Raw genomic sequence first — 15,910 nt, forward strand, 5'->3', positions numbered from 1 at the left:
AATATATTAATCAAATTTTATGATTGAATCGCGAAAGTTAAATGTATTAAATCCTCTATGAATTACTAATTTATTAATTTATTTGAATTTGAATTTAAAAACATTTCTAAATTAAATATTTTATATATTTATAAATAAAATTATTTGATTGAATCGCAAATGTCTCAAAAGATGGTAAGTGGCATTGGCCAACGTTGAACAATCTTTTCTAATTTAGAGGTTGTGCTAGAACTCTATTTATCGATAACTAAATTATTAATTTAAAAACTCATTATTATCTATCGCTACATGACATTTATTAGATTTATTAGAAATCACTTATTTGTTAATGCTGAGAAATGGAAATAATGACACTTTTGCCATTCATCTCAGACAAATTCACTACCCTCACTTAATGAAAGGGTCATTGTATAGGCCATAGGGCCCTAGAAACTGCCTTTCTCCTCATTGAAATCAATGACCTCAACACTTCTAGCATTTATGCCATCATTAGGGCTCTCCTCATTAGTCTCTCTTATGTTATTCATCTTCTCTTCATCTTTCTTTTTAAAGATGCGGTACACAGCCCAATTCGCCATCTGCAATTGAGTTACAAAGTTGATGGATCAGATAATATTGATGATGAATAAAAAAAGGTAACAACTTGATAATAATCTTATCTACCAACCAAAATTCAAAATATATTACTTTAAACCTGCTCAATTTTGAAAAAAATGCATTGTTTTATGCTTTCTTTACCTTAGATGGGTTAGCTATTAACACAAGGAGAAACTCATGCATCACCCATTTGGTCCTCCTGACACAGGTTTCTTGCACCTCCCAGAAAATTAGGGTGTTCCTCTTCCCAATAACCTCATTGTTTCGAGGGATAGGAACATCTATTCCTTTCTCTACAATCTTCCATTGGCCATTCCCAGCAACTCTCGTACCAAGGCTTTCAAAGTTAGATCCCATGGTTTTGTAGAAGAAGCATTTGCGTTCATTGAAAATCTTCCCATCTGCAAATAATAGGCAAACTCAAATTAAATTGAAAACACTGTCTTTGTTAAACTCCCACATGAAAAAATACATAAACATTTCATGAGGCATGGGAAATTTGGAATTTTTTTTTTGGCATGATATAATATAATGCTCTATAGGTTAGCACAAGTGCCATCAAAGATTAAGGGGTTCATGGAACAGTGGAAGAAAATATATTTTTTAAAATATGTTAACCAACCTCCTCCGGGAAGCCTCCAAGGCTCAATCTGAAACACGTTAGAATCTGGGATTATTTGAACAGGAAGAGATTGAGAAAACACCCTCCTCTTCAGGTAAAAGTTCACGAGAACCTCATCAGTGGGATCAAACATGTACCCAAGTAGTAACTTAACACTCCCATCCTTATCATGAGTTATGAGTTCCTCTTGCATCTCAAAGGATGTCATCTGAAGTGAAAAAGGGCTTTGTCTGATTTATTTGGGTGAATCAAGGCTACACACTCATGGTGGTAGGACATCAATTTATAGCCAATGCATTGTCATCGATGTTTGTGGGTTAAGGAAAGTGTTAGAGAGAGATAGTGAGGGATATACATTGCATTTATAAGCTTACTTTTTATTATATTATTATATTATTAAATCAATATATGCTAAAAAATTAAGTCAGTGTTTTTCCTTATTATGTAAATTTAACAGTCAGATCTAAATGCAATAAAATAAATTTTTTTACACTAAATATTTTCAACTTGATGATAGATAGATATAAAGTATCGCATAAAACTGTGAAAATTGAAACTATATCTAAGGATGATTCGTTTTTCTCAAGAATATTTCATAAAATATGCATTCGAAGAAGTATAATATGTATTAAAAATATAATTTCTTGAAATGCATATTTTAAAATTATTTTATTTACAAAAAATGAAATTTTCTCGCGTATTGTTTCAATTTTCAAAGCTTGATGAATCATTTGTATTTACCCATCTTCAAGCTGGAAAAAATTAGTACAATAGAATTATTTTGATTACATTCAAAGGTGATTTTCGGGGTCCAGCTATTGTTTCCGGGTTGTTTTGGCTATTGAGTCTTTGGGGTTTTTTTTAGTGGTTGTGGCTTTTGGTTGCTTTTTCATGGCCGGGTTTTGCATGCTATTTTGCCTCGTCCCTTAGTTGAGGGAGTTGTTCTCTTCTTTTGATTATTAATAAATTCTTTTGCTATCTAAAAAATAGAGTAAGAAAAATGATTGATTTAACATCCGAGCATAAATTGACTAAATAATACCATATCATATAAAGCTAGATAATTAATATTATTGGTCGTGGTAGGAACAAAAAGTTTCTTGGTTTCACTAGGTGCCGATGGAAGAAGAAAGTATTTGAACATATAATTTATGAGGATTTTTCGTCGTTGGGGCTTTCGGATGCCACACCCGCTAGTGTGGAGAGTGGGGGTTGCCTAATATTGGTATTGTTGAGTCTGTGGCCACGAGAGCGGCGAATATCTAGAAAATTGGTAAATCTTGCGGCTTGGTTTTCCTAGGCACCTCGGATGAGGCTATTGAGGCTTGTGTGAACCGTCTTAAGGCGTCTTATAAGGTATGGTGGTGGGTAGGGCCTTTATTGTTGTTGGCCTGGTCTGGTTTCAGGTGGGGGTTCGTTTTCTTCCGAAAGGTTGTTTTTGGGTCGATGTTGGTTTGTGGCATTTGCTTTGGTTTTTATCTTTGCGTCTTTTTGGTTTTCCTTGGGGTCGTGTCTCCTTTGTTTCCTTTATTCATACTTTCAGTGTAATGTCCTTTGTCGAGAGGACTTGTTCTCGACTTTAATTAATATATTATATCTTTTTCTTTTAAAAAATAATTAATACATGTGTATATCTATTTTACACACATTAACCATTTCAATAAACTTTTCTTAATGTATTCGACACCTAAGTAATATTTATAAAAAGTGAAGAGTACTTTAAATATTATATTGTAAGAGTCATGTAAGTTATTTACTGAGTTTTGGCACTGAGTTAATCTCTGGAATTTTAATTTGTGCAAAGCACGTACAATGCACAAAAAATATTTATCAAAATATTTAAATATTTGAAATTTAAATTTATAATAAAGCATTGTTTTCAAATATAATTTATATATTATATTAAATAAATAAATAAAATTCATTATAAGCCTAATTCCTCTTCCTTATGGCGAGGGATTCTCAAAGTGAGGAATGAGTTAATTACAGGGTGGATTTACTTTTAACTTGGGTAATGGTAGTACTGTAGTACCTCAGTTTGGTTTGAGGACTGGAGTAGATATGGTATGTTGGGAAAGCACCTCCCTTTTGTGCACATCTCAGACTCCTCTCTCACGCTCAAGGATTTGATCAAGGAGGGCCAATGGAATATTGCAGGTTTATCTACTCCCTTGTCTGAACTTGTGAAGCATCGCCTTTTAGAAATTGCTCCTATCACTAAAGCTAACTTGCAGGATCATTGGATTTGGAGACCTAGTAGTACTGGAGTTTACTCTGCTTCTGATGCGTATGCGTGGCTTTGTGGGTCATAGACGCTTCTTCCCTCAGATAGGTTGACTTGGATCTGGAAACTGGAGGCCCCTGAGTAAGTGCGTGTTTTTATTTGGTTGTTGTGCCACAATGTGATACAAGTTAACGACCACCGTTACCGCTGCCATTTGGCGACTTCTCCTGCTTGTCAACAATGTGATCATCCCCTGGAGGACAACCTACATTGTTTGCGTGATTGCATGTAGTCTAGACATGTTTAGTCTCGTTTGAATGCTCTTGCTTGGCCCAGTTTTGCTGCTTCCACCGTGAAGGATTGGGTTCGTATTCAGGTTCAAGGCCAGCACTCCCTTTAGTTTGTCGCTGCCATTTGGGGTCTGTGGCGCTGGAGGAACGTAATGGTTATTGGAGACAAGGATTGGTCTGTTGGCTATGCTATGCATTGGATACTCCGGAGTTTAAGGATGATGATGATGATGACTCTCGGGTTCGTTGGATGCTCCCTCCCCCTGATTTGGTGAAATTAAATACAGATGGAGCTTTTAGTGACATTCATGGATGCATGGGCATGGGTGGGCTGGTGAGGGATGCTAGTGGGAATTGGGTGGCTGGTTTCATCGCTGGTTCGAGAGGTGGCAACGCACTCATGGCTGAGATAATGGCGGTTAAGCTCGGACTTCATCTTCTTTAGGAGTTGAATGTTCAAAGTGCTATCTGTGATGTTGATTGTAAGGAGTTGGTGGATGCACTTCAGTAGGGCTGTGTAACGCCCCGAATTTCGGGTGTCACTTTAGTAACCTATTAAAGTAAATATGCAATATTTTCCTAAAGAATGTATAAACACGAGTATATTTTTTTCTTTTAAATGTATTTCCAAAACATGTCATGCATACTCCCAACTACAAAACCTAACCAATAGAAACAACTCAACAAAAAAACCTATTATGCAATGACACCATGAATCCGACATACTCCCTACGATCTCCACATCGGGGAACCGCAGGAAAGCAATGCATCAGAACCTACCCGAAACCTCAAATATAAATTCCTAAAAAAAACATTATGCAAGCTTAAACCAATAACGGTAAGCTCTCTAACCCAAGGCTCTAGCCCTACACCCGACTCTATTCTTCGAGTCATCCACAGTTCTTCAAGTTCTTTTCTCCGACTTGTACGAAGATCAAGCTCCATCGAAGATTCTCCATCGCCTAATAGCGTTAAGCGCCCAAACAACAAGTAACAAATAGAAAGGGTTAACTCCATACAACTACCACATATAAAAGAGAAAAGCATGTTATTCAAATCTAATACATGCCATGGTAAGAAAGCTACCAATTTAATTCAGGATAGGTGACACCGTATATCTATCAACATGAAATCATATCATATATCAGCATATCAACAAAATCAACGATATGGTTTTAACTCAGATATCAACAACTTAACAACATATATTTACTCAGGTATCCACAACTTAACACTCTAGGTTTAAATCAGATAACCATAAAATTAACAATATAATATCAAATCAAATATCAATAACCTCAACAATACAACATCAAATCAGATATCGACAACCTCAGCAATATAACATCAAATCAGATATCAATAACCTCAACAATATAACATCAAATCAGATATCAATAAAACCAACAATATGAGTCAATGAATAGCGTCTCGAAAGACGGGACAATGATAGGACACACCTTCTCATCGTCACTTATAACGTCATACATGACGGGACAGACGTGGAACGACAACCACTGAATGCCACTTAATAATGCCTCGAAAGACGGGACAGACATGTGGAACGACAACCACTGAATGCCACTTAATAACGCCTCGAAAGGCGGGACAGACATGTGGAACGACAACCACTGAAGACCACTTAATAACGCCTCGAAAGACGGGACAGACACGTGGAACGACAACCACTGAATGATTTAGCTCACAAAGTTAAGAGAAAAATATAAGGATGATATATTACTATATCAAAAATTATGAGGAACTCTATGAAATGATAAAACATAAATTTGAATCACTTTGAGCAAAATAAAATGATTCATAAACCAAGAAAAGAGTAGAAATTGAGCTAAAGAATAATTGTGAGACAATTAGAACAAATATTACGTCGTCATATTATGCGTTTAAGCTAATAATAAATTATAGGAAAATGACAATAGTAATTATTATCATTTGAGGAGAAAATATTTTGGAATCGACCTGCTCCAAAATCTGACACATAACTGATTAGGAAAATATTCTCCGGATGAGAAAACTTCCTTCACGGAAAAGATTTATAGAGACGAAAGGATTGAAACTACGCGGACGGAAACTCCGAACACAAAATTCTTTGGTTCAGGGTCTCACTTAAGTCCCTGCGAAGATAAAGTCTAACTTTGTCGGATATTCGGAAAGCGAAACCTCAGAAACAGTCAACATAAGCAGAGATACAGCATAGCAAAACATGCCAACATTTCAATCAATTGTCAATCAAGTTAAACACCTTCATCTCAAACGCATGCAGGGCGATTTAAACATGCAAGACTCAATGACGCTCTAAAACTGAGTTACCCTTACCTTAGCCAATTTCCTGCCTAAACTGCAACTACCATCCAATCACATCCTTGCTTTCCCGTGTCGGCTCGCTTCTTTTTGTCCTTTGGCTTCGTCGCCAAGCGCTTCCGTTATTCGTACCCTCAATTTCCTAAGGCTGTGGATTGTGCTTATGAGACCCAAGTTTTGAAGCTCAGAATAAATTAATTAAATTCATATTCACGATTAGGTTTCGATGTAACGTGAAAGAAGAAAAAAACTGAACAAGTGTTCATTGGATGGAATAAATTATGAAGGAGATAATTCAGGAAAAGACTAAGGATAATATTTGAATCGACGAAACTTATGACGCAAGTATTATTCGTTTACGCCTAGGACAAGAACCTTAGGAAACGATTAATTTAACCCTTGGAACACTATAGGAATAAATTCCAAAAATCTTCAAGAGGAATATAAGAATTTCTCTTAATCCTTTCCATGACAAGCGTTTCGATACGAAACCCTGGGATATACGAACGTCCGATTCCAATTCTCGGAAGTTTGCTGAAACGGAATCTCTGATAGTTCAAGAACCCTAAAACCAACCGACGATGAAGACTTTTTCTATTCAGAGCTTCAAACGAAGATTCCATACGCATGCACCCATTTCTTTTTATGTTTCTAATCTTTTTTCAGAAAGAAGTTTCCTCATCCGATATCAACTGCAAAAAGTAACTTTTCGGGTTAAATCGATTCACACCGACTTTGGATCGTTTACTTTAATTCCAAGAAACCTGTTTCGAGTTCTGAAATTCTGTCGCCAGAACCTATCTTAGAATTAACAGAGGAACGTGCAGGAAAAATCGGAATCGCGAAATTTTAATTTTTCCGCATTTTCCATAAACTATAAATAGCTTGAAAAGAAAAAAAAATGGAAAAATTCCCCACCACCATTGTTGGAAACCCGCGAGCTTGAGGAAGGAAGAGGAGGAAAAGATTTTCGCCGTTTCTTGCCTGATCGTTGCAACGTTCGTTGCTACGCGTAGACCTCGAGGTATAGATGCTATTCCATACTTCTGATCGTCAATTCTGTCGTTTTTCTCTATGTTTTTATGTGCTCAAAGTTTCGAGCTTTTTGTAAAACTGTCCAAATAACTTGATTTCAGTGTCTAAACTTATTGCCTACATGCCCAAGAGCATGAATATCCGGTTGTTTTCTGCTGAATCTCGCCGAATTGCCGCCGAGTTTCAATTATGAGTAAAATACCAATTTTTGGCCAAAGCTTCGTCCTTTATGCTTAAAACTCTCGACTGAGCTTAGCGTTAGTAGGATTAGTTGTCATAAACGTCGTTGGTGACGTCCCCATCTAATTTGTTTTTCGAAATTTCAATTTCGAAATTCCGAGCTAAAAATATTGACCAAAATACCCCTGCGACAGTTTTAGACCCGATAATTTTTCTGAGAGTTTCCCTGACCTAGATATCGCCTAAGAATACCTAGGAATTAAATTAGATCGAAGAAAAAGTTCGGGAAGCCCTATTTTGATAGTGGCCGAAACTTATATGCCATGGTACCGTGTCCAAAAATAATTTTTTGGTCTGTATGACCTGAGTTATAGCGTAGCTCTCTCCGTTGTCGAAATTTTGGCTTGGGTTTCGTGTCATTCCGAGTTCTGTAGCTCGAGTTATGCACGTTTTAGCGAATAAAGTGTTTTTGTACAAAACTTGAATCGAGTCAAAACTCATTCATTCGGGGAAAGCCCTTTCATTCTGTCCTAAATGTCGTACTCTGAAGCTTCTTGAGCTTTGTCTAACTTTAGTTAGTATTGTTTCGATTATATCGACTTAATTTGATTGATTTTTGCTTCGTTTGCTCTAAGGTTCGTTTGTGGAAACCTTGGGCTTGACTGAGCAAGCTTGTGAGCGAGACCTGCACCGCGAGACTAGAACAACTCGAGGTTAGGGCAACTTACTTACAAGTTGTTGATTTATAGGCGTCGATAAATTCGACTTGATTATTGCTTGATATTGAATATTGCTTGGATATTGTTTAACGCTTTATGGAAAAAATATTTTCTGGAGGCTTCGGCCGAGTGAACTTATATGAGATGTGTGTCTCCGTTTTCTGAGAGGCTTCGGCTGTTTACTGGTTTCTGGCTTATGATTTCCGCACAGAATTATTGTCTTATTGCTTCTTATAGCTTGAGATATTGATATTGTTGTCGAATCGTGCACTTGACGCGATTGCGAAGTGTAGGACATTTGAATTGATTCTTTTGATCATTCGGGTTGAAAGAATAACCCTAGGCAGGTCCTGACCTGAGGTCTGAGATCTAGCCCTCTTTGAAATACTTGGACTTTTCCCGGGGATTATATTTGGGGGATTTGGGAAACTTTGAATAGTAAGAATTTGGAACTTGGGAACTTATGGAACTTGGATTTCGATAATACACCTCATAACTTGATTGAGTCAACTTGAAATGCTTTGATTAATTAACGAGACCTTTAGGAAAATTTAAGACTTGGAAATGATTGTGAAAAACGGGAAATAGTTGAAAAACCTTGAACTTGAGATGATTTGATGGTCGTCACGGGGATGAACCATAGTGACCATGGAAATGTCACTGAGTGCAATATGTACTTCGGCTTTTCACAGCCTAGTCGCAACGACGACTTTGACCTTCGAGTACTTTTAAATTGAGATTTGTAGTTAAACACGTACGTGTGAGGACGATTCGATGTTTGGTTAACCGTATTGCATTATGCATACGTTTGGGGTTTGGGACGGTCAAAAGACCGGCCTTTATCGAAGAACACCTAGAGTGTATCTTAGACTTTGCGGCGCGAATCCGTATGTCCAAACCCGACGGGATGGACCGATTGGGCAATAATTGTTTGACACGCGTGAGTCCGTATATTCAATCCGATGGATTGGATCGATTCGGCGGTAGTCACTCAGGCATGCGTGAGTTCGTACATTCAATCCGATGGATTGGATCGATTCAGCGATCGCCATTTTAATTCGCGTGAATCCGTATGTTCAATCCGATGGATTGGATCGATTCAGCGACAACCTTTCGACACGCGCGGATCCGTATGTTCAATCCGATGGATTGGATCGATTCGGCGTTAGTCATTGGACGCGCGTAATGTCCGTATGTTCGACTCTATTGAGTGAACCGACTTGGCGTTGTCATTTGTTGCGTGTGCGAATCTGTATGTTCAACCCGATGGGTTGGATCGACTTGACATGCCTATTTATTGGGACCATCTTTTGAATTGACATTGCATACATAAATGCACCATAACTTGGATTGTCGAGATATTGCTTATTGAGTTGTTGAGCCATTGTTTATTGAACTGTTGAGGTAGCAGATATTGAATTGTTTATTAGAGCCTTGATAACATTCTAAGTATATACCTTAGGATAGGCAACTGAGAACCTATATAAGTATATACCCCCTTTATCGCATGCTGTTTGTATATCTATTGTATTTCGTAAGTTGACCCTTGCGCCTTGGCTTTGTTTGTATGTTTGTGTTTGGGCGGTCGGCTTGCTGCCAGCCGTCCGTTAGTCGGTTCGTGATGATTCGTCCCTCGAGGAGGACCAGGAGCGTAATGACCATTACTGAAGCTTTCGACGAGGACCCGAACTTCATGCATGAACGGATGAGGGTCGTTGACTGTAGTGCAGGATAGGGTTGGTTAGAGCATACTGGTAATGGGAGTTTCTGTTATAGCTCTGATTCGTCATTTGTATTTTTGGGATAGGGTAGGTTCCGACAGATTGCTTTTCGGTGTGGTTCTCTGTAGATGGGAATCGCATGGAGTAGTCGGACGTAGGAAGTCTTTTGGAGGCCGTTTGGGCCTGACTTACTTACTTGGAGAACTGTATTTATAAAACTTATGACTCTATCTATGAGTCGCACTTGTTTGCCGTTGGGCAATACTTTTAGTCACTTGATGTTACTTTCCGTCACCTGAGGACACTCGTGACGATGTTTTTAGTTGCAGCGAGGGCTGTGCTTATATCGTATATTAATCGTTGTTAATCGCGATTGGGTTGAGTCTTTATTTCGACAAGTCTTTTATTTAAACAAAACGAAAAAAAAAAATACCTGCTTTTCCGCTTTATTTTATTTTTGAGTTACTAAAGTGACACCCGGAAATCGGGGTGTTACAGTGCTCCTCTTCTTCCTCTCTTCTGGACGTGATTATCCTCCTCCCTAGTGACCAACAGAGCATGAATTTATCATAAAATCGAACAGAGGAGAGAAAGAGCTTCCTTGTTCTGAGTTCAATGACTTCTCCGGCGAAGGTTGGCTGGAGAAAACGGTGGTTCGCGGTGGTCGGCGGCGGTTCCCGGCGGAGGTCGTCGGAATCAGAAATTGATTTAGGGGTTTTGCAGCGGATGATGAGGGGAGTCTAGCCGTGGTGTTGGTTTCTCCAAAAGGTGAGCGGTTTACCGGAGATCAGAGGTTGAAGGTGGCGGTGCTAGGGTTTCTTTTTTCCTGTCTTGCATTGATTTTCTTCGACCCTAGAGGAGGTGGTGAAGCGGCAACGCTCACCGGAACAAGGGGAAGAGAGGACGAAGAAAGTGGCAGCCTCTGAAGTGAGGAGGAGGCACGGTGGTGGCGGTTTGGCACGCGGTAGTGGCTGCGGGCTCGCGTGAGAAGGGAGCGGTGATGGTGGCTGGCCTAAGGTGGCGGCTGCCATGAGAGGAAGAAGAAGATGATGTTGAGGTGCTTAGGTTTTCTGAAGAAGTAAAATGAAGAAGAAGATAAGAGAAGAAGAAGAAAGAAAACGAGAATGAGAGAAAGAGAGAGTTACTCGTGAGGGAGAAAGAAAAGAGAGTGAGAGAAAAGTTAATTCTGATTGGGTGGGGTGGGACCCACGCAAGAGAGAGAAAGTGATAGAAAATTTGAATGTGTGGTGAGGATGAGAGGAAGTGATGTGAAATTTGAATTTTGAATGAGTGGTTGTGGGGAAAAAGGAATAAAAGATATTATTTTGCCATATGCTATCACAAGTAAATAAGAAAGGTGACCTGTTAGCGCATGTCATCTCTTTATAAAGGAAAAAGCTAACTTGGGAATATAATTTCCTAAATTTAAAATAGAATGATACGCACAAAATAATTAATACATCGAAAATAAATTATTAAAATGGTTATTTAATTTAGGGTCTTACAGGCTGGGCACCGGTCGGATTCGGGCCGAATCCTCGGGTGTGGGCGGGTTTGAAACCTCACATTTGTCAATCCATTTCCGACCGAATTTAAGCAAAGGGTAATTCAGATTCAGGTGGAACGGGTCTCGGGTTAGCAAGGTGGGTTACAGCGGGTTTCAGAACCAGAAAAAAATTGAAAATAAATATTCAGAGGAAGCAGAGAAGAGGAGGAGGAGTGAGAACGGAGGTCAGAGGTGACCTTCCTCATACAAAAACGATGACAGTGACAGATTTGTCATATGATGAAGACAATATAATCAATTCCTATGAATGTTCTTCATTGACTTCCCCCTCTAACAGATCTGAAAAATACATCGACATTGAGCAGCGGTGAGAGGTTTCCCTTCATGGCTCTTGATCGAAAACGCCGAGGCCTAAGGGCAGTAGAGAGGTGAGGAAGAAAAAGTGGACGTGAGAAACTGAGAGCTGAGAGAGTAGAGATTCTAGAGAACCCTTGTGTGGCCGTCGTCGTTGATTCTGAGAGAGAAAAGGAGATCATTAGGGTTTCCTAATTTCCTCAGGATGAGCTTCACGTTTTATTATCTTTTTTTTTGTCAAACAGGTTTTATCATCTATGTGGGTTCACTCATCACTGGGTTGGGCTTATGGCCTTTTAAAAAAACTATATATGGGCTCGGTCGGGTTCGGTCACCGCTGGACCCAGGTTTCTTGGACCGAACTCGACCGGTTCAAACCATTTGAACCCGATTTCCTCATCCGATGGCCCGTTAACCCGCTTTGATCCGGCCGTTATCTGCGGTTTGGGATCGGTTAAGCCGGTTTCGGGTCGGGCCGGTTTTTTGGCCAGCCCTACTCTTCAGGGTGATCGCCTCTACTTCCACGAGTTAGCATCTGAGTTGTTGGAGATCAGGAATTTGTTTAAACGTGAGTGGACCATTGGTCTTGTGCATATGCGAATGATGCCACTGATTCTCTTGTTGGCATGGGTTCGATTCGTCAGTGTTCTTATCATTTCTTAGAGTCTCCTCCTCTTCAGCATAATTTCATTTTGGCTAGGGATTTGTTAGCTTTGTAGCTTTTGTCTTTTTCTTTTAATTTTCCGATGTACCAAAAAAAATTACAATTATTAAAATCATTATTAAATTTAGGATATAAATATAAATACTATTATTTTAAATTATAAAGCTAATTGCTTTGCTATGAATTTGAGACAGTAATTTGAAAATAAATATTTAAACTTATAAAACTATAGTATTTGAATTAGAATTTAAATAATTTAAACTTAGAAAAATCGAAATTCACAGCCCAATGAAAAAAGAGGTCAACACTTAGTTTATTAAGTATAGTGAAAATTATAGTGTCACTCTCCAAGTAATCTTTATTTATATGGCAGCTCTAAAATATTAGAAATATGTTTGTGGTAGTAAACAGTAAAAAAAAATCACGGGTTAAGGGTCATATTAATCCATGTGTTTGTAAAAACGTTTGATTTTGGTCCCTCAGTCAAAAAACCGTCAGTAACTGTATTATAAACCGTCAATAACTGTAAAAAAACCACCACTAATCGTCATTTTTTGACTAAGGGACCAAAATCAAACACTTTTACAAACACAGGGACTAATATGACCCTTAACCCAAAAATCACTAATACATTGTTCTAAGATTATTGAGGTGACGTAACACTTTCTTTTCCTCCGGTCATCATTTACCATTTACTTCTTTCTCAAACCCCACAATTCTTCCAATTCTTATCACCTCTGCCATAAAAAAAAATTCTTTTATGGCTAGTTGCTAATAAGTGCCAACGGCAAGCTGATAAATTCAATGACAACTGATCGGGGAGCGACTAAACTACCCAACAAGGCGGGGTAGAAAGAAAGAGAGAGGAACCGGTGACGTTGAGCGGTTGAAGAAGGTCCCGGGAGGAGCTCTTTCAAGGGACTCCAATGCTAAAGTAAGTAGAGGAATGTGAGGGAATGAGTGAGTGAAGAGATGAGAGTTACCTTTCAAAGGGGGGAAGAACCCCTCTTATATACCTGATTTGGAGCTAGGGTTTGGCCATGCAACCAGGGCACAGGCTCCTCCCAGCCATTGGATCTCCTGCTGTTCCTGTGGTGGCAGGAGGATCCTGTGGTCAAGAGCCCCCCATAGTGTAGGTTTGGGTCCTAGTTTTCTAGGGTGGTTGGGTAAAGTCAACCCCTAGGTCGTGGGGCCCTAGCTTGTCTCCCCTAGTGGGAATGTGGGACCTGTAGGGACCACTTCTTAAGTTCCCTGAACAACAACTTTAATTCACGGTATTGGGCTTCTCGGTAAGTTATTATAGACGATCTGTAATTTACCGACGACTATATCCACTTGTAAGTTTCTAACGGCCTAGACCGACAACAATGCCTGACGACCTAGATTGACAATATTGTTTGTCAAAATATAGCAAATAGTTATTCACGGCTAAGACCATCAATAACATCTTTTTTTTCATTTACCTGTATTCTTACTCCTTATCCGTCTTCATTTTTAAAATCATTCTCCTCAGTGGCGGAACTTGAAGTAAACATTTGCAGAGGCAAAAAAATAATTAATCCAAAAGTAGTAAAATTTTGTGAAATTTTTAAACTATACTAAAATAATAGGGGTTACCAAGAGTTGAACCGGTTACCTCCTGATCAAATACGAAGTCACCAGCCAATAGGACGCAGATTACATACTAGCAACGACTCCTAGTTATTTTTTATATTAGGTTTCTCTAAAGTGTGGAGGAGCCATGACTAACACCCGTCGCCACCTTGGTCAGCCACTGCTTCTTCTCATGTTCATAAATAAGATAAGGAGGAACGTCTTTTGGGGAAACAAAAGAAGCATCCTAGCTTGCTTTGCCTTCAATTGCAAAAGCTTCGCTCTAAGGTTTATATTTCACTCTCTTGGTGATTCATCCATTGTTGGAGCACCTAATTTCGTTCTATCATTTGGTGAAACATCTAATCGATGTTAGGCATCATCTTTGAATACTGAGACTTTAAGACTTGCATCATAAATTCGTCCATTTCCCTTCCCTCCCTCCACATCAATGCGGAATTTCACAACAGCGGCGAGTCGACCTCTATTGATGATTAACTCGGATCCTCCTCAAACTTGTTCTGCACAAATAAATTTTAATATGTTACATATTCAATTAATATATAATTATACATAGATAAGTATGTTCAAAACTCTTGTCTACCCAAATATGCTATTTCTTCTTTTTGGCAATACACCTGACTGATTAGATAGGGACTCGGTCACCTGACAAATCCGAGCCTTTGAACAGATCGGTTATGCAAGCAACTCGGAGGACACCGGTTTAACTTGACCGATTTTTGGTTAGCCCGACGAGTCACCCATTTCATTTTATTTTAATTCAGTTGTTAAATAGTCCATCATGTGAGGCCCAATTCAACTAGAGTAGAGCTGACTAGTTATTATTTAATGTTGTGGATATTTATTTTATTTAAAATTAAATGTGAAATTATTTTTGAAAAATTGGTGCTCGATGGATTCAACCACGGGACCTGAAGGAAATATAGGGAAACATGGACCTCTAGACCATGATTTTATTTGATGACAAGACACACCTTTTATTATTTATACCTTAACTTTACATTGCCATGGATTTTTTTTAATATACTTCGAGTCAAGCATTCGAATAAGTGACACACTAGTCCACCAGTGACCGATTAACTCAGTACCTCTTGTGAGTTGATGACTGAGCCGAATTTTAAAACATTGCTCCTAAGTAATATTAATATATAGCATAAAAGTTATATATATAAAATACAAATATGTAATGTGAATTTATTTATTAAGAAAATTTAGAAATTAATTATGAATCAGTTAGAATGCTAATGGTAGAAATAGAGTCACATGTGTGAAGAGAACCCCTTTTTATGAGTTCTATTTTTCTTGGCCTTTAACCACAAAACTGCATAGTAAGCTATAGGAATTGTTATTCAGACCCCCACACATCTATTTAGACCCCCAAAAATGTGTAAAAAGTCCAAAATACCCATTTTTAAAAAAAAAAACTTCCCAACACCCCCACTAACTACCCACTCCTTCCTACTTCTTCATTTCAAATCCGTCATCAAAACTTCCCAACCCCCCCCCCCCCCACTCATCAAAACTTCTCTTCTCTCGCTCACTCACCTTCTACAACGGCCACCCCGTGCGTCGTCGCATTCGCCACCATGTTCTGCTGCCGCCACCACGTGCGTCGTCGCCATTGCAAGAGAGTTGGGCCGTCGCCACTGCCACCGCGTTTTCTCCCACATTTCCCTGTCGACGCGATCTGGTGAGCAATCGACCCGACCCATATCATTTGATTTTTTATTGCAGTTTGAAGGAGCGTCTAGGTCGTACCTTTAGGATGCGTTTTAATATAAACGCTCCTTAGGGTGCGCCTCAGACGCACCTTCAAGGAACGACTTGGGCGCACCCTGAAGGTGCGATTTTAGTCAGTAAGTTAAGCATATTGAATTATTGTTTCAGATATGGCAAGGACAAAGAATTCGAGTGTGGGGAACCCCCCCACCAAGTCCTCCACCAAAAAGTAGGATTCACCCCACGACATCAATACGTAAAAAGCGTGCGGAGGAAGCCCGTAAGAAGCTTGAAGAGGAAGCCCATAAGAAGCGTGAAGAATCAGCCCGTAAGAAGCGTGCAAGT

At 39.0% G+C, this 15,910-nt stretch overlaps 1 protein-coding gene across 1 annotated transcript; it reads right to left on the reverse strand.

Moving 5' to 3' along the window:
- Positions 1 to 425: 425 nt before the first annotated feature.
- Positions 426 to 1,427, reverse strand: LOC130736860 (NAC domain-containing protein 83-like). The gene is made up of 3 exons (XM_057588638.1): positions 1,220 to 1,427; positions 739 to 998; positions 426 to 578 (listed from the first exon to the last, which is right to left on the reverse strand). The coding sequence occupies exons 1-3, from the start codon at positions 1,425 to 1,427 to the stop codon at positions 426 to 428; spliced, it is 621 nt and encodes a 206-aa protein (XP_057444621.1).
- Positions 1,428 to 15,910: the final 14,483 nt, after the last annotated feature.

Source organism: Lotus japonicus, chromosome 1 (assembly GCF_012489685.1).
Source record: "Lotus japonicus ecotype B-129 chromosome 1, LjGifu_v1.2".
Lineage (NCBI taxonomy): Eukaryota > Viridiplantae > Streptophyta > Magnoliopsida > Fabales > Fabaceae > Lotus > Lotus japonicus.

Excerpts from the sequence above, each read along its gene's own strand:
- LOC130736860 (XM_057588638.1), bottom strand. The coding sequence starts at position 1,427 with ATGACATCCTTTGAGATGCAAGAGGAACTCATAACTCATGATAAGGAT. Across the intron at positions 999-1,219 it reads TTGGAGGCTTCCCGGAGGAG|ATGGGAAGATTTTCAATGAA; the intron begins GTTGGTTAACAT and ends TATTATTTGCAG. Across the intron at positions 579-738 it reads TAATAGCTAACCCATCTAAG|ATGGCGAATTGGGCTGTGTA; the intron begins GTAAAGAAAGCA and ends ACTCAATTGCAG.